This window comes from Mobula birostris, chromosome 14 (genome assembly GCF_030028105.1).
Source record: "Mobula birostris isolate sMobBir1 chromosome 14, sMobBir1.hap1, whole genome shotgun sequence".
NCBI lineage: Eukaryota > Metazoa > Chordata > Chondrichthyes > Myliobatiformes > Myliobatidae > Mobula > Mobula birostris.
In genome coordinates, this window is record NC_092383.1 from 4,079,420 (window position 1) to 4,099,429 (window position 20,010).

General features: G+C 41.8%; 1 protein-coding gene across 1 annotated transcript in view; it reads right to left on the reverse strand.

Annotated features, from left to right (window-relative positions):
- The window catches only part of spg11 (SPG11 vesicle trafficking associated, spatacsin), a 205,971-nt gene that overhangs the window by 130,122 nt on the left and 55,839 nt on the right, over window positions 1-20,010 (reverse strand). The window contains exons 13-15 of the mRNA XM_072278002.1: window positions 18,402-18,520; window positions 6,287-6,468; window positions 3,024-3,222 (exon numbers count right to left, since the gene is read on the reverse strand). Of these exons, the coding sequence (XP_072134103.1) occupies window positions 3,024-3,222; window positions 6,287-6,468; window positions 18,402-18,520 (500 nt within the window). The remainder of the gene's footprint in view (window positions 1-3,023; window positions 3,223-6,286; window positions 6,469-18,401; window positions 18,521-20,010) is intronic.

Here is a 20,010-nt window from a genome sequence, read left to right on the forward strand (position 1 = left end):
TTTTGTGTGTGTTGCTGCAGGTAAGCAGTGCTTTGGGAATATACCGGAAAAACATGCAATTTGTATTGGCACAGAGGCCATAGTATTTCAATTTGACTTCAAATTATTCTTGTAACCACATTCTGAATAGTGGAATGCTGACAAAGCACATTTTAAAATGCAAACAGAACTGTGGACTGAAGATATTAAAAGGTCTTAAACTTGTTGCCTGAAATTCTTGAGTCATAATTCTTTTTGTATAAAAAGAAAACATTAAACAGATAGGCTATTTTAACTTTTTTTTAAATCCCACATACTAATCCTTTGAGAAAATTGTTTAAATAACCTGCCAGTGTCTATTCTGAAGATATCAAATGTACAGAATGTTCGCCTTTACCATCAGAAATATAAAGCTCAAACAGATATAAAGCCTCAGTCAGAGTATCGTCCTGTGTATAGTTCTGGTCACTACAATATAGGAGGGATGCCACATCACTGGCGCATTTGCCAAGTATCTAGTCAAAGAGAAGATTGAGTAAGCTGGTGTTTGCTACTTTTGGAATAGAGATGGCCAAGGGGAAATTTCATTAAGGTGTGCACAATTATGATGGGCTGAAGTAAGATGAAGAGGAAGGATCCATTTCCCTGAGGAGAAAGTTCACAATTAGGGGGCTGTATTAAAAAAGTTAAATATGATTCCTCCTTGGTTTGTGTTAAACTAAACTGGAAGTCTGTAAGACAAACTGCTGTTAGCTTGGAGAGGGATTGTTTTGTTTATACAAGAAAACAAGTCTACAGCAATGTTTTGATAAGGTTACGGGAGAAAAAGTCTACAGTCGTCACAGTGGAAAAGAGTGAAAAACATGTTTTTCTGGGAAAGGTGAGGTACCAAACGCATGGAGAAGTACCAGTGTGAGGGGTTTTGAAGGGTATAAAATGGGGCACTTTCTTTGAGTTGGGAGGAACTGAGCTTTGTCTTAGGTTAGATCATAGCTGATGCTGAGATAAGGATCAGTACATTAAGGGAGTCAGGGTATGTCCAGTCAGAGACAGAGACAGAGAGAGAGACAGAGACAAAGACAGGGAGAGAGAGAGAGACACAGAAAGAGAGAGAGAGAGAGAGAGACAGAGACAGAGACAAAGACGGGGAGAGAGAGACACACACACAGGGAGAGAGAGAGAGACAGAGACAGGGAGAGACAGAGACAGAGACAAAGACAGGGAGAGAGAGACACAGAGAGAGAGAGAGACAAAGACAGAGAGAGAGACAGAGAGACAGAGAGAGACAGAGAGAATAAGAAAAAATAAACAGGCTGCGTGTGAGATTGTCACATCTGTGGCCTCTCTAGATCGGCTTGCTTAGTGAATGATAGCTAGTATTTTGATTTCTGTACTGCCACTCCTGTAAACTTAACTTTTCTTTCTGTATTGCGTTTGTGTTAGTTCTGATAAAAAGTTTTCTTGTGGCCTTGAACACACGGGTCATCTCCTTTGTTTGTGTTTGTGAATACATATGTGAATAACCTGAGCTGAACCAGGAAAGAATACATAATAGATTTTAAATAATTTTCATTTACTGAGACATGGGCTTAAAGAATTGCTGAAGAAGCATTTGGGAAATACGTCAGTTGGTGATTCAGACAGATTTCGTCATGCAAGTTCTATCGGATTTCTGGAGAATACTGCATGAGAGTGATAAGAAACCTCACTCAGTTTAGAAGAGCGGATTCAGCTTTACCTATCACATATATATTGAAACATTCAGTGAAATGCATCATCATTTGTGTCAACAAACAATACAACCTAAAGGTGTGCTGGGGTTGGCAGCCTGTAACTATTGACACACATTCCAGCACCAATACAGCATGCCAATATGTTCAGAACAACACACGCAACAACAGCAAAAAAACAAAAGCAAATCAAACCCCCTTCCTTCCTCCTACCACACACACACACACAATATCACTCCTCCAACCCCTGAGGACAGGCTGTCTCTGATCCTCCAGCACTCGCGGATATCCCCTAGCTTCCCCAGCGGACTGGCAGACTTGATGTATGCATGAGTACTCAATAGGCTAGATCTTCCTCAGCTAGCATGGACTGAGTGGAATGAGGGGCGTGTCTCTATGCCATAAAATTCAGTGATTCTATGGAGCAAAGAGAAGTATTCACAAATGATTTGTCCTTCCATGTGTTGAGATCAGGAATCCACTCACACACTCGATAACCCCAAATTCTTAATACTCCGCACCTCACTGAACTATATTATAACAAATTCCATCCTTGAGTACCTTCTAAACAGAATCACGGATCAATTTTATTTGCCATATACAATAACGTGTATTAGGAATTTGCTGTGCTGTGTTGGTCAGGGTGCGACATGCAACAAAAACAATCGCATTTTATAAAGAATTTTATAAGATAATGTTAGTTGTACAAATATGGAACAAAATGTGCATAAATACATAAATGTTATAATGTAAATGTAAACCGCTGTATAAAAAGTGATTTAAAGTGTTTACAGTGCAGTGACGGGGATAATGGGGGGCTAGCGAGAATCAGAATAAGGTTTGTCATCAACATCTTATATGACATGAAGTTTGTGGTTTTGTGGCTGCAGTACTGTGCAAAAAAATCAAAATTGCTATAAATTACAAAATAAATAAATAGTGCAAAAAAAAGGATTAACAATTACGACCGTTAACAATTCATGGACTGTTCAGAAATCTGATGGTGGAGGGGAAGAAGCTGTTCCTGAATCACTGTCTTTAGGCTCCTGTACCTCCTTCCTGATGACAGCAATGAGAAGAGGGCATGTCCCAGATGGTGAATAGTGTGAATAATCAACTTTTTGATGTTAATAGCATGGTGTTAATATTATTCTATGGGATATTTGTAATATATACACACTGAGTCTTGCACATTGGTCCCTGAGGAATATTGTTTAGTTTAGCTGTACACGTGTACAGCTGAATGACAAGAAACTTGAACTAGTGTTAAACTTGCAAAAGCTGCCACGTGTAAGAATGAAATTCATTATTTACCTTGCTAATTTGTCTAATATCTCGTTTCTCATGTAGCTACTGCAGTACGTGTTCTGATTCACAATCTCAGCTGTTAGAGTCGGCCAGGATACAGAATGCTCGCTACTCTGGAAGGTTTCAATCCAGTTCGAAATTCTGTCCCAGCTATGTCTGGAAGTGTGGTAGGTCCACAGTACCTCAGGGCTGCAAGACTGCAATGCTGTGAAGAGATTTGAGCATTTCGTTCATACAAGTTCATTTCAAAACAATACCAAAATCAACCTCTAAATAACAATATAAAGTTGCACTGCCCCATTTGGTTCCCACAACACAAAAGACACACTGAGGCTTTATAAGGCATTGGTCAGATTACATTTGGAGTACTGGTAACAGTTTTGAATCCCTGATCTATGAATGAGTGTGTCAGCATGAGGGAGGGTCTAGAGGAGGTTCAGGACAATGATCCCGGGAATGAAAGGGATAATGTACAAGGAGTGTTTGATGGCTCTGAGCCTGTACTCACTGCAGCCTAATTCTGCTCCAATGTCTTATCGTCTGAAGCCTAGAGAGAGCAAAGAACTTCACAGTAGAAATGTAGGCTTTTCTTCCTGGTCAATGTTCCGTATCGTGTATGATTATATTTAAAACGCTCTGGAAGGAACATGGAATCAAAATGATCCATAGATTTCGAAGCTTTCCACACTAAGAACCGGAATTGGCCTAGGGATATTGAAGATTAGCTTTACTTGTCACAAGTACATCGAAACATACAGTCAAATGCGTTGTTTCGTGCCAATGAACAACACAGTCCGAGGATGTACTTGCAGCAGCCCACAAGTGTCTCCATATTTCTGTGCCAACAGTACATGACCACAACTTATCAACCCCAACCCGGTACATTTTTGCAATGTGGGAGGAAACAGGAGCACCTGAAGGAAACCCACATAGTCACATGGAGAACGTACAAGCTACTTACAGCCAGCGATGGGAATTGGATGGAGCTCAGTGGCTTTGTAAAGTGTTACATGAACCGTGATGCTACTGTGCTACCCCTGTGAGTAACTTTTTTTTTCCCAGGACGGCATAGCTAGCAGAAACCAAAGGCTTATGATTTACACCAAACAACTTTATTCATTTTCAAGATGAGTCCAGTACTGTGCAAAAGCCTTAGGCACAGACATATAGCTATGGTGTCTAAAACTTTTGCACAGTACTGTAGCAATTTTATGTATTATACTGTACTGCTGCCACAAAAAAAAAACAAATTTTTTGCATATGTGAGTGATGATAAACCTGATTCTGATCTGGGTCTCTATTGTGGACTGAGAATGGGAAGGGGGCAGGGAGAGGGGAATCATGGTTGGGAAAAGGGGAAGGGAGAGGGGAGGGAGCGGGAAACACCAGAGGGACATTCTGTAATGATCATAAACCAGTTGTTTGGAAACAAATGACCTTGTCTGGTGTCTCAGGGCTGGGTGTGTCTGCATTCCTTCTCTGCCACCTGTCCCACACCCCTCCCACAGTGCACCACCCTCACTATTCCCAACATCCTTTACTCCCAGCAAATTTACAAACTCACTCTCCACTCCACGCTGACAATTACAGTACAGTACTGTGCAAAAGTTTTAGGCACCCTAGCTATAGATATGTAGCTAAGGCTTTTACCCAGTACTGTATGTTATTCCACATTATTATAAGGTTAAGAGCAACAAAAGTGTTAAAAAAAAAAGCAGAGCAATGCTATAAATTGAGGTGAAATGACAATATTTAACAGCAGTGAGTCTGAACAGCTTTACATAACCTTTCTTTCTTAAAATAAACTGTAAATGCATTTCAGAAAGTACTGCTCCCAATTATTACATTTATATTCTCTCAGTTATATAATCAATGTATAATGGGCAAAGTCAACACCTAATGCACACTTCCAATTATCCTGACATAGAGGTAGCGAGCAAGTGGTTCACTGCTGCGTGACTTCACCAGAAGACTAGAGTAAGAATCCATTGTTGGAATTCTACCATAGCCTTTGTGGAATTCTAATTTAGTGAATTACATACATTTTAGAATCCAAAAAACAGCGTCAATAATGGTGTACATTAATCTTGAGGACTATCAGAAAAATCCATTTTATTCACCAGTATCATACAGGGAAGGAAATGCTCAACTATACACTCAGTGTCAACTTTAATAGGTACACCTGCTCATTAATGCAAATGTATAATCAGCCAATCGTGGCAGCAACTCAATGCATAAAAGCATGCAGACATGGTCAAGAGGTTCAGTTGTTGTTCAGACCAAACATCAGAATGGGGAACAAATGTGATCCAAGTGACTTCGACTGTGGAATGATTGTTGGTGCCAGACAGGGTGGTTTGAGTATCTCAGAAACTGCTGATCTCCTGCGATTTTCACACACAACAGTCTCTAGAGTTTACAGAGAATGGTGTGAAAAGCAAAGAACTTCCAATGAGCAGCGGTTCTTTGGGCAAAAATGACTTGTTAATGAGAGAGGTCAGAGGAGAATGGCCAGAGTGGTTCAAGGTGACAAAAAGGCGACAGTAACTCAAATAACCACACGCTACAACAGTGGTGTGCAGAAGAGCATCTCTGAATGCACAACACATCAAACCTTGAAGTGGATGGGCTACAGCAGCAGAAGACCACGAACATACCAGAGGCTGTTTTATTAGGAACAGGAGGTACCGACTAGTGGCCACAAGTGTATTAGATCAGAGGCAATACTTAAACTATCTCAAAGATTGGAAGGGCTATAGAATCTTTGAGATTGTGGCGGTGATTCACTGTACTTGATCTTCGGCTAAACTGACCATGATGGTTGAAATAGATTTGCAGGACTTTTTAATGGCTTCAGTTAAAGATGTCAGGTCTTTATTGAAAAAAATCTAGTCTTGAAAATTTCCTTAAAAATAACAACACTGACATCTCAATTTAATGTATATGCTTAGCATTCAATAATCCACTTCTAGACCATTAGAATTGTCTATGGGAGATAAAACTTTTCAAAGCTTAGCTTTCTGATTAACTAAACCCTTTACAGCACTGTCACAAAGTTCATAAACTCGAGAAATTCTTACAGATGCTGGAAATCCAGAGCAACACACACATACACACAAAATGCTGGAGGAACTCAGGAGGTCAGGCAGCATCTACGGAATTGAATAAACAGTTGTAATCTTGGGCCAAGACTCTTCTTCAGGACAGGATTATATGCCTTGGCTCCTGTAAACTATGCTCAAACTGGCTGCATCATAGGTCAAACATACCTGTCTCCGATTTTCTAGATAAACAAATTCGTTCCTTTGCAATGTTATCCCACCATTTAGCCCAGTCCAGTATGACCGTACAAGAATCTGGGCTTCTTGGCTCCCCAGCTCCAACTTCACAGCTCAGCACTTGCTCCAGAACAGCAGAATATTTGGGATCAATATCTTCAACCTGCAATAAGCTGGAAAGAGTCACATAATTAGCACGTTGCCTGATGTAGTTCCTCTCAATTAATCAATATGTTGCTGTAAAGATAATTATTACAGCAATAATAATCTAGTAATGCAGATGAGAAAACTCAAAATGCAAACAAGTTTTACATGTGGTGAAATGCACTTCAGCTGGTACAAATGTCAAACTTCCTGAGTGTCTTCACAACTGTGACCCAATAGCTCATTTATTCACTTAGAGATACCACGCAGAGTAGGCCCTTCCCGCCCTTCGAGCCGTGCCAGCAACTCTCGATTTAACGCTAGCCTAATCACGGGGCAATTTACAATGTCCGATTAACCTACCGCTCTAACCCTTTAGACTGTGGGAGGGAACTGAAGCAGCTGCAGAAAACCCAAGCATTCCGCGGGGCGTACAGATAAACTCTTTACGGATGGTGTCAGAAATGAACTCCGAACGCTGACACAGTGAACTATAATAACGTCACACTAACCCCTACACCACCGTGGCACCCTCTGTTCTAGGAATCTAAATGTTACTTTTTTAATCAATCCACCCCAGCCTCTTTGACCTCCTGTTGTCAGGCAGGAGGTACCGCAGTACAGTATATGAAGAAGGACGGCTGGGCTGGGTAACAGCTTCTTCCCCCAAGGTGTGAGACTTCCGAACACCCTGCTACCACCCAGTTCATATTTATGACAGAGCCAGTAATAGTAATACTGCTGTATATTTAACTATGTATATGTGTGGGCATGTGGCCAAGTGGTTAAGGCATTGGACTAGCAACCTGAAGGTCGTGAGTTCGAGCCCCAGCTGAGGCAACGTGTTGTGTCCTTGAGCAAGGCACTTAATCACACATTGCTCTGCGACGACACTGGTGCCAAGCTGTATGGGTCCTAGTGCCCTTCCCTTGGACAACATCGGTGGCGTGGAGAGGAGAGAATTGCAGCATGGGCAACTGCTGGTCTACCATACAAAAGGCCTGCGCCCTGAGAAGTGAAGACTTTCCAGGCGCAGATCCATGGTCTCACAAGACTAACGGATGCCTTTAATGTCGCATATCCACTTATGTCAATTTGTACAACTACAGACTTTTTTTATTATCTATTAAGATTATTGTGTTAATATTATTTTATGTGAAGTATGTGATATATGTACTGTGTTTTGCACCTCGGTCCCTGAGGAACAATGGTTTGTTTAGCTGTATATATCTGTACAGTTTAACAACAATAAACCTGAACTTGAATTTTGATTTCTTTTTAAATAGCCCTGGTCAAAATACTTTTTGTAGAGCTCCCCATTACTAAATTAAGCACCTGCCCACCTCACTCCTGAAACAGAGTACATCTCCACTATTTATTGTGAGTAACACACACAAAATGTTGGAGGAATTCAGCAGCAGCTATGGAAATGAATAAAGTTGATGTTTTGGGCTGAAAGGAAGGGGGAAGGAGCCAGAATAAGTAGATGGGGTGGGGGCGGGTGAAGAAAGAGGAGGAGTATAAACTGGAAGGTGATAGATGAAGCCGGGCGGGGGGGGGGGGAATAAAGTGAGAAGCTGGGAAGTGATAAGTGGAAAAGGTAAACTATTTTGTTCTGTCAATTTTGACAAAATGTCTGGAGATTTTCACGACCTTGGCTTCACAATCTTGTCTGTGCCTAACATATACGGAACACAGCTGAGCTTAATGGGAGGCCCTAGTAAGCCTGCCCAATTTCATTTCAATAGAAAAGGTCTTTTCAGCTTGGCTGACATCAAGTCATTTGATAAAGAAAGTGGATCCTGTTTGTCTGCATAGTTCAGATACCCAGAAGATAAAGCCACCTAGTTGTTAGGAGAACCTACTACATACTTACAAAGAAAATTTAAAGAATTAGCTTTATTCACCTTCATGTACGTCAAAGCATACAGTAAAATGTGTCGTTTGCATCAAAGACCAACATAGACTGAGGATGTGCTGGGAATAGCACACGAGTTTTGCCATGCTTCCGGGGCCAGCATGGTATGCCCACAATTCACTAAAACTAACCCGTACATCTTTGGACTGTGGAAGGAAACCCACATAGTCACAGGGCAAACTCCTTCAGCGGTGGGAATTGAACCCTGACTGGTGGTGGCTGGGGTGTAAAGTGTTATGCTAATTGCTATGCTATGGTGCTGATACCACTTTAGGAACCAACGTTAAAAACACTGAAGAAATACCTAAATGACACAGTAGTGGACTTGATGCTGACCAGGACTGGAGCTCACAAACCTGTGTTCAGGAACAATTAAAACACATACTTAACTAATAACTGAAATCAGCAGTAGGGAATGCAACACCTAGTGTGACTCAACTACTGATGTTTTCATGTTTGAAAGACAAAACACGTGGAGGTACAGGATGCATTAATATTGAATTGAACTGACTTTATTTCTTACATCCTTCACATACATGCAGAGTAAAAATCATTACGTCTCCATCTAAATGTGCCATGTGCAATCATAGTAATTTATAATAAATAGAACAGTCAATGTAATATAGAGTACACTCAAATCAGCGTGAGTTCATCAGTCTGATGGCCTGGTGGAAGAAGCTGTCCCAGAGCCTGTTGGTCCTGGCTTTTATGCTGTGGTATCACTTCCTGAATGGTAGCAGCTGGAATAGATTGTGGTTGGGGTGACTCGGGTCCCCAATGATCCTACAGGCCCTTTTTACACACCTGTCCTTGTAAATGTCTGAATCATGGGAAGCTCACAACTACAGATGCGCTGGGCTGTCCGCACCACTCTCTGCAGAATCCTGCGATTAAGGGAGGTACAGTTCCCATAGCAGGCAGTGATGCAGCCAGTCAGGATGCTCTCAATTGTGCCCCTGTAGAAAGTCCTAAGGATTTGGGGGCCTATACCAAACTTCCTCAACCGGCTGAGGTGAAAGAGACACTGTTGTGCCTTTTTCCACGCAGCTGGTGTGTACAGACCATGTGAGGTCCTCGGTGATGTGGATGCAGAGGAACTTGAAGCTGTTTACCCTGTCAACCCCAGATCCATTGATGTCAAAAGGGGTTAACCTGTCTCCATTCCTCCCGTAATCCACAACCAGCTCCTTTGTTTTTGTGACATTGAGGGAGGGGTTGTTTTCTTAACACCACTGTGTCAGAGAGATGACTTCTTCCCTGTGGGCCACCTTGTTATTGTTTGAGATAAGGCCAATCAATGTAGTGTCGTCGGCAAATTTAATTAGCAGATTGGAGCTGTGGGTGGCGACAAAGTCATGGGTATACAGGGAGTAATGGAGGGCAATCATGCTGGGATGATCATGAATAAGACCAAAAGGCAACAGAAAAATCTTCAGACATAGGAGCAGAATTATGCAATTCAGCTAATCTAGTCTGCTCTGCCGTTCCATCATGGCTGATTTATTTTCCCTTTGAACCCTATTCTCCTGCCTTCTCCCCAAAATCTTTGGCACCCTTACGAATCAGGAACCTATCAATTGCTGTTTTAAATATACACAACGACTTGGCCTCCACAGCCGTCTGTAGCAATGAATTCCACAGAATCACCGCTATCTGGCTAAAGAAATTCCTCGTCATCTCTGTTTTAAAGGTGAAGCACCTTCAATAACTCCAAAAGACTGAAGTAGGGTAAATACTGAAAGGCTTTTATTCGCTGTACAATACGACCTCCATGCTGAGTGTCTGCCCCTGGACTGAGGGGGAGGGGCAAGGCAAAATCACCTTTATTCAGGAATCTGTGGGAGGAGCAACAGGGACAGTCAGCAGAGGGGCCTGCCAGACAGGTAACCCAGTTACAACATATATATGGTTTACCACAAAAGGCATGTATTCTGAGGCTGTGCCCTCTGGTCCCAGACTTCCCCATACGAAACATCCTCTCCATCTCTACTCTATCTAGCCCTTTCAATATTTGATGGGTTTTAATGAGATCCTCCCTCATTCTGCTAAACTCCAGCAAGTACAGGCTCAGAGGCATCAAAAGCTCCTCACGTGTTCACTTATTGTGATGCAGTGTGGAATAGGCCCTTCTGGCCCTTTGAGCAATTCCCCGGATTTAATTCTAGCCTAATCACAGGACAATTTACCCATCATCAATTAACCAATCAACCTTTGGACTGTGGGAGGAAACCAGAGTACCTGGAGGAATCCCACATGGTCATAGGGTTCCTTATAGGTAACTCTGTCATTTCTGGGATCATTCTCATGAACCTCCTCTGGACCCTGTCTAATGCCAGCACGTCCTTTCTGAGATAAAGGCCCCAAAGCTGCTCAAAATACTCTAAGTGCGGTCTGACCAATTCTGATGAAGCCTCAGCCTCTTTACCCAAAGAGTGATGAGAATGTGTAACTTGCACAGGAGGAACAGCTGAAGTAAGTAGAGATGTACTGAGGGAAGACATTGGCTAAACAATGAAGGAGAAGGAAGTATTGACAGGGTGAGATGAACAGCAAATCTCCATCATCAATCAATGTGCTGTACTATGAATTTCAAAAGAGTTCTTCATATACGCACAAACATTCAGGAGACGGATATATTCTACCAAGTCAGGCAGATCAATGGCAGCTACTGAGCTTACACAAGGTGAACTGAATCTGTAAATGGAACACTAATCTGTTTGATTTAATTGAATAATGGGATGGCATTTTCAAAGGCACGTTGTGTCCACAGTAACAGTGCCGTATAGAGCCTTCAAGTAAAGCTGGAGGTGATATTGACCTATTCACATCAGACCTTGAAGCAGAGGGCTACAGCAGCAGAACCATGTTCATACACTTAGTGACCACTTTATTAAATACAAGAGGTACTGTACCTAATAAAGTGGCCACTGAATGCATGTCCTAATCAACTCCTATCTGTAATGAAGGCAGCACCTGTAAGATGGTTATGGTGTAGTTATTTCCTTTTAGCTGCAGTATTACCAATATAAAACACTTAATTACTCAGATAAGCACAGACAAAACGCTGGAGGAACTCAGCAGGCCAAGCAACATCTATGGAAAAGAGTAGACAATCGACGTTTCGGGCCAAGACCCTTTGTCAGGACTCATCATTCCTTCAAGGAGTCCTGAAGAAGGGTCTTGACCTGAGACATCGACTGTTTACTCTTTTCCATAGATGCTGCCTGGCCTACTGAGTTCCTCCAGCATTTTGCGTGTGTTGCTTTGGTCTTCCAGCATCTGCAGATCTTCACATGTTTGTCATTACCCAGATTATATTATAATGGATCCATGGAAATACACAACGTAAAAGGCTGACAAGAAATTCAAGATTTTGAATGTTAATTAATGTCAGCAGTCACAGGCAAATATTTATTTCTGGAAGGCATTCTAACTGGTTGCATTATCACCTGGTACACACAGAATCAGAAAAGGCTGCAGAGTGTTGTTGACTCACCCTCCCCACCTTCGAGGACATTTTCAATAGGCAATGCCTCAAGAAGGCAGTGTCCATCATTAAGGCCCCTCACCGTCTAACACATGCCCTTCTTTCATTGTTATCGTTAGGGAGGAGGTACAGCAGCCTGAAGACACACTCCCAGCATTTTAGGAACAGCTTCTTCCCTTCTGCCAGAAGATTTCTGAATGGACCAAGAACCCATGAATACCACCTCACTTTTTCCTCTTCTTTTACACTACTTACTTATTTTTTAATATTTCTTTTTGTAACTGATAGTAAACGTGTCAGTGTTTCATTTTACTACTGCCGCAAAGCAACAAGTTTCATGACAAATGAATGTTAGCATTCATTTTGAGAGGACTGCAATATGAAAGCAAGAATGTAATGTTAGGGATCTATAAAACACCGGAGAGGCCTCAGTTGGAGTACTGCTAGCAGTTTTGAGCCCCTTAGTTAAGAAAGGCTGTCCTGACATTTGACAGAGTTCAGAGGAGGATTACAAAACTGATTCTGGGAATGAACAGCTTATCATATGAAGAGCGATCGATGGCTCTGGGCCTTTACTCACTTTAGAAGAATGGGGGGGAATCTCATTGAAACCTATGTTGAAAGGCATAGACTGATTGAATGTGGAAAGAATGCTTCTTACAGTGGAGAATCTAGGGCCAGAGGGCACAGCCTCAGAACAGAGGGATGCCCATTTAGAACGGAGATCAGAAGAGATTTCTGTAGCCAGGGGGTGGTGAATCTGTGGAATTTGTTGCCACAAGGGGCTCTGGAGGCAGTTCACTGAATGTATTTCAGGTGGAGGTTGACAGGTTCTTGCTTAGTCAGTGTGTGGAGGGTCATGCAGTGAAGGCAGGAGAATAGGGCTGAGAGAGAAATGGAGAAGCAGACTCGATGGGCTGAGTGGTCTAATTCTGCTCCAAAATCTTATGGTCTTCTACGTCAGTGATAATAAACCCGATTCTGATTCAGGGTGGTGAATTTACGGCACGTGTGCCCAAGATGCATGTTGTTGGCACACAGCATACAGGGCCACCCCTCAATTGTTTAAATCCCACCCGTAATAAAAAGATACATGATTATCATTACTTCATTTATTACAATCTGCCACTGTTATACTTTATTAATAGTAAAACAATGATTACACTTAAATAAACAGTCCTCACACTTTATCCTTCAAATGTCTACAAGTTATGAATCAATGATCGTCTCTGCTCAAAATTACCAAGGCAAGCAAAAGAATTTTTTTTAAAGAAGATTTTTGTCTCAAAAAGATTCTCCACCTTTGGTTGAGGTGATACGTTTAAAAATTTCATCCAAAATACTCAAAACTTTGAAGAGGTAACATAAAACTATTAAAATCTGGTTACATTAGTTAATTAAAAAGCATGTACTTTTTCTCTGAAAATTATATTGATGTTCTAGGGGAAGGTCCTTGATTAAGTTTTGAGGTATCCACAGCCACACAAAAAGGAACACAGTGCATCTGGAGTAATTGGTTATGGGGTGGAGACTGTGGAGGGGAGCCTACACAAAAAAAAAGGGGAATGTGACGGAGAAAGAAAAATTTGAGACAAGGAAGGAAGACAGTGAGGTATCACTGCTGTGTGTGACATGCAGATGGTCACCTGGGTCGAAAATAACATTAGCTTTATTTGTCACATGTACTTTGAAACATACACGGTGAAATGCTTTGTTTGCGTCCAACAAGGACTGCGCTGGGCAGCCCACAGTTCACTAACCCTAACCCGTATGTATGTCTTTGAACTGTGGGAGGAAACCAGAGCACCTGGAGGAAATGCACACAGCCGCAAGGGAGAACGTACAAACTCCCTACAGATAGTGGCAGGAACTGAACCTTGATCTTATAGTCGGCACTGTAAAGCAAAACTGGTAAAAACTGTGGCACTGATGAAGAACAGTGACTCATAACTTTAAAACTATGAACTAATACACCAAGATTCACTCGACAAATGCAACCTTGTTTGTTATTAGTGACAAAACAGCTTAAATTCAGTGATGATAATTACATACTTCAGAAGGTAAATGAATGCTCCCTCATAATGGAAAGGCTTTTTCAACAGAGCAATGCTGCCTAATGAGTTCATTGGCATTGGCTTAATTAGCTGGAGTCCATCAACCAGTGACAGATTTCCAGCCGGAATAGCAATCCATTTGGAGGGGAAAAAAAATCACATTAAGTAGTGCTTCCTTAAGTACCAGACTTTCACACAAAAAAACCCTCCTATTTAGAAAAGCAAATGAATGGAAGATCATTTTTGGCTTACAATAAGTGTAGAAAATGGTACATAAAAGATGGTGGATGCCTGGAATGTGCTGTCTGAGGTGATAATGGAGGCAAATCTGATAAAGGCATTCAAGAGGCTCTTAGGTAGACATGAACGTACAGGAAATGGAAAGATATGAGCATTGTGTAGGCAGAAGGGATTAGTTTAGTTGGCCATTTAATGATTAATTTAATTAGCTTAACTCAACTTTGTGAGGCTAAGGGGCCTGCATTGTTTTGTGTTCTATATTCTAAAATTGGTAAATTGGTTTATTTTTGTCACATATATCAAGGTACAGTAAAAAAGCCAATTCAAACAGATCAATACATTACAACAGGTACACTGAGATTATCTTTATAATCTCTAATCTAACTGGTGTGTTAACATCCAACAGCAGGAAATCTCACGTGGCCCAATGCATTCGGGTTGTATTCACATCACCCTCCCGGCTAGGATTCAGTGCTACATTTCGGTGATTTACAGCTCCTGAGGCCCCTTGCCCTGTTACCAGCACTTTTAAGAACCTGCTTTATTTTGAAAGCCATAGAGACACAGAGCACCACAGCATAGAAACAGGTCTTTCAGCCCATCTAGTCCATGCCAAACATAAGAAAATCTGCAGATGCTGGAAATCCAAAGCAACACACACAAAATGCTGGAGGAGCTCAGCAGGCCAGGCAGCATCTATGGAAAAGAGTAAACAGTCGACATTTCTTCTGAAGAAGGGCCTCGCCCTGAAACGTTGGCTGTTTACTCTTTCCATAGATGCTGCCTGGCCTGCTGAGTTCCTCCAGTATTGTGTGTGTGCTTTAGTCCATGTCAAACAGTTACTCAGCCTAATCCCATTAACCATAGCCCTCCATACCCCTCCTATCCATGTACCTATCCAATTTTTCTTAAATGTTGAAATTGAAACCACTTCCACTGGCCGCTTGTTCCACACTCTCACCACCCTGACAGAAGTTCCTCCTCGGGTTCCCCTTAATTATTTCACCTTTCACCCTAAATCTATGACCTCTAGTTCTCGTCTCACCCAAACTCAGTGGAAAAATTATGCTTGCATTTACCCCGTCTATACCCCTCATCATTTTGTATACTGTACCTCTATCAAATCTCCCCTAATTCTCCTACACTCTGGGGAATGAAGTCCTACCCTGCTCAGACTTCAGTGGTGCTTAGTAGGTACAGAGAAGATGTCAGGGTTAAGTATTTTTACGCAGAGAGTGGTGAGTGCGTGGAATGGGCTGCCGCTGGTGGAGGCGGATACGATAGGATCTTTTAATAAGACTCCTGGACAGGTACATGGAGCATGAGTAACCCTAGGTAATTTCTAAGGTAAGGACATGTTCAGCACAGCTTTGTGGGCCAAAGGGCCTGTATTGTACTACAGGCAGTCCCCGAGTTACGAACGTCTGACTTATGAACAACTCGTACCTACGAACGGCCTGCCATGAAGCCTATTATATTGAAAATTCGAGTTGAATACAATTGTTTGTAGTAACAAACTCATGCACTAATACCGGATTACCTGTTCTGACATATGTACAAATCTGACTTAAAGACAGATTCAGGAACAGAACTCATTCGTCACCCAGAGACTGCCTGTATAGGTTTTTGTTGTTTCTATAACTCATGTTCTCAAGTCCCAGCAACATCTTTATAAATTACTCTGTACTCTTTCAATCTTATTTATATCTTTTGATATCTTTGTCACGTGTACATCAAAACATACAGTAAAATGCGCTGTTTTGAGTCAACGATCAACACAGTCCAAAAATGTATCGGGGCAGCCTGCCAGTAATAGTAATTTTGTTTGTAGAGCACTTTTCACATAGATAATGTAGTTCAAAGTGCTTTATAATGGGATAAAAGTACAAACACGAAAATAAAAAATAAAAAAGTAAAAAAATCATGAAAATGAAAGACAAAAAGATGTTAGTTAAAAAGACACTTAAATAAATCGGTTGTGAGCTGGCGTTTAAAAGTGTCAGCTGAGTCTGCGCCCCTTATAGCTTTAGGGTATTGAATTCCACAGTTTGGGAGTGTAGTTCAAAAAAGCTGACTGACAATTATCTTTTGAGGAAGATTGTTTAAAAAAACACTAGTGATAGAAGATCTGAGAGCTCAGGCAGGATTATAAAATGAAAATGATTCTGTGATGTACTTCTGCAAGTGTAGCCAAGCTTCTGGCACCAACATGGAATCGAAGTAAGCTGCAGAGTTTTAACTTAGTCAACTCCATCATGGGCACCAGCGTCCATAGTATCCAGGACATCTTCACGGAGCGATGCCTCAGAAAGGCGGCATCCATCATTGAAGACTCCCATCATCCAGGAAATGTCTTGTTCTCATTGTCACCAACAGGAAGGAGTACAGAAGCCTGAAGAGACACACTCAATGATTTAGGAACAGCTTATCTCTGCCATCCGATTTCTGAATGGACACTGAACCCATGATCACTACCTCACTACTTCTTTAAATTTCTATTTTTTGCACTACTTACTTAACTATTAAATGTTTATATATGGGCACGTGGCCAAGTGGTTAAGGCATTCGACTAGCGATCTGAAGGTCGGGAGTTCGAGCCCCAGCCAAGGCAACGTGTTGTGTTTTTGATCAAGGCACTTAATCACACAATGCTCTGTGACGACACTGGTGCCAAGCTGTATGGGTCCTAATGCCCTTTCCTTGGACAACATTGGTGTCGTGGAGAGAGGAGACTTGCAGCATGGGCAATTGCTGGTCTTCCATACAACCTTGCCCAGGCCTGTGCCCTGGAGAGTGAAGACTTTCCAGGCGCAGATCCAAGGTCTCGCAAGGCTAATGGATGCCTTTACTTACTTTATATACTTACTGTAATTCACAATTTTTTCTTGTGTATTGCATTGTACTGCTGCTGCAAAGATTACAAATTTCATGACATATGCTGGTGATATTAAACCTGATTCTGAACTAAACTTAGAACATTCATGGACACATATTAGTTAGAATCGATCCAAGGGCATGCTGGTGGCAGGCCACAAGTGTCACCACACATTCTGGCACAAACATAGCAAATATGCAGATACAATAATTTTTTTTAATATAAGAGCTAAATTCAATTAGCAATATTGAAGGTAGAAATATAAATACATTGTAATAAAATTCTTGTGAAATGCTTTTAAAGAGGGAAATGTACATGACATGGTTTAAAAAAGGGGTGCAAATCACGCAGGATTTCCAGAGAATGGGAATTTGTTTAACTACAGCATGGACTAGATGGGCCGAAGGGTCTGCTTTGTTGCTGTAGTTCCCTATGACTGAAATAAAATTGGAACTTTCTGAAAAGAGTGACAGTAGATTGAAAACATTCTGGTACATTTCAAATTATAAAGGTTAGGAGGTGTAGGCAGAGCCAAGATTTCTGTCCTATGCTACAAGTTTTATAGAGCAGCACAGAGAGAGAGACTAGCTGGCTGGTGGTGTGATAGCATTGGCAACAGACTTCCAGGCAAGTGGTCCTGGGTTTGAACCCAACCGCTTTCCAACTGTGCTGAGTCGAGCATCGCGCGAGCAACTCGTTCTTGTAAAAAGGAGACACGAAACAGCAAGGCTGCCACCAGATGGGCCACAAGACATGGAAAGGAACAACAGAGAGAGACTGCAAAGCGAAGGATTATTTTGCTTGTCCAACCCTAACGGCATTAGGGAGGTATCAGTATCATCTGCTACCATAGGGGAGGGTTGAAAGGAGTCACAAAAATGATTCCAGGATGGGAAGCTCGTCATACGAGGAGCATTTGATGGCTCTGGGACTCCACTCACTGGAATTCAGAAGAATGAGGGGTGACTTCATTGAAACCTATCGAATAGTGAAAGGTCTGGATAGAGTGGACGTGGAGAAGAGGCAATTTCATTGGGTACATTCAAGGTAAGGGTTTTAAAATTCTTGATAGGTCAGGGCATAAAGGGATATGGTGAGACAGCAGGAGACTGGGACTGAGAGGCAACATGGGTCAGCCATGATGAAATGGCAGAGCAGACGATGGGCCACATGGCCTCGTTCTGCTCCTATATCTTATGGTCTTATCCGTTTATTAGTTTTTGGTTTTCATTCACTGTGTCAACTCAGATAGTAAAAGAGAAGAGGGAGCTTACGGCAGTAATTCAGCCTTGGGCTTCTGCCACCTCTCAGGGTTCGGCAAGTTTCCCTGAGCTCTGGTCTCATAATTCGTTAGTTGCTGTGGTGCACCATGCCCTTCTGAACTTTACCTGCTAGATGAGGGAGATTCCACAGTGTGCGCAGAGGAGGAATATAGATTCTCTAAGAAGTGAACAAATTTTATCATCTCTTTCTCTTCATCAGATAAGTAGTCCTGCAGGCTTTCCACCTGAAAAAGGAGAGGAATTCTTAAAAAAAAAACACAACCATCTTATTCCTTCATTTGTTCCTTCTCTTACTCTAATAGGTTTCACCTCTTATGCTACCTAAAGGCAGGTTAAGTTATTCCAAAGATGTTTATGCTTTACAATGTTCAATCTGACAGCCTATCCTATACTATCCAGCAGCCCAGACAGCACTAGGAAATGCAGTTGCTAATATTAGTCCTGGGATTGGTTTAACTGATTATGTTCAGGTTCAACTTCATTGTCATTCAACCATATACAGCTGAACGAAACAACATTTCTCTGGGACCAAGGTGTAAAATGTAGTACATATTTTTAAAAGGAAGCAGGCTTTTTCCACTGAGCTTGGGCAGGACTACAACTAGAGGTCGTGAGTTCAGGGTGGAATGTGAAAAGTTTATGGGGAACATGAGGGGGAGTTTCTTCACTCAGAGGGTCATGAGAGTGTAGAACAAGCTGCCAGTGTAAGTGATGCATGTGAGCTTAATTTCAATGTGTAACAGAAGTTTGGATAGGTACATGGATAGTACAGGTATGGACGGCTATGATCCAGTTGCAGGTCGATAGGACTGGGCAGTTTAAATGGTTCAGCATGAACTAGATGGGCCAAAGGGTTTGTTTCCGTGCTGTACTTTTCTATGGCTCTATAATCACACGCAGCACATAAAATAATATTAACAGATAATACAAAAAATAGTTTCTGTTAATTAATCTTTTCTGTTAAAAGGTTTATTACAGACTTTCATCTTATCAGGCAAGCTTGGCAACCTCTGATCCCAGCAACGTTGTAACCCATTGTGTGAACTATCTTACTCAAAAATTTATCCTTAAAGATATAATCTCTATACAAGAGGAACCTTTATTCTCAATGATTAAATTAATATTGAATTTAGTTCCACACCAGCCACCTCAAGTAGGATTTCCCAATGGCCGAACATTTTAATTCTGATTCCGATTCCCATTCCAAAGTGCTGATCCCTGGCCCTGCCTTGTGCCAAGAATCAAAAGCAACACCTTGTATTCCATCTGGGTACCCTCCAACCCGAAAGCATGAATATCGATTTCTCCTTTCAGTGAACAAATTTCCCCTTTCCCTCTTCCTCTATTCCACACTCTGCCTTTTCATCTCTTCTAACCTGCATATCATTTCCCCCAGGGCCCCCTCCTCCTTCACTTTCTCCTATGGCCCACTCTCCTCTCCCATCAGATTCTTTTTTGTCTTGCCCTTGATCTTTCCCAAACACCTGGCTTCACCTTCTAGCTCGCCTCCTACCCTTCCCCCAACCTTCGTAATCTGGCATTTTCCCCCTTCCTTTTCAGTCCTGAAGAAGGGTCTCAGCCCAAAATGTCCACCTTTCCATTGACGCTGCCTGACCTTCTGAGTCCAGCATCTGAGGAACTTCTTGTGTTTTTTGTTAAAAAGTACCTGGTACTTTCAAGAGAACCTTCAAATACATGGCAGCTTGGGTTTAAT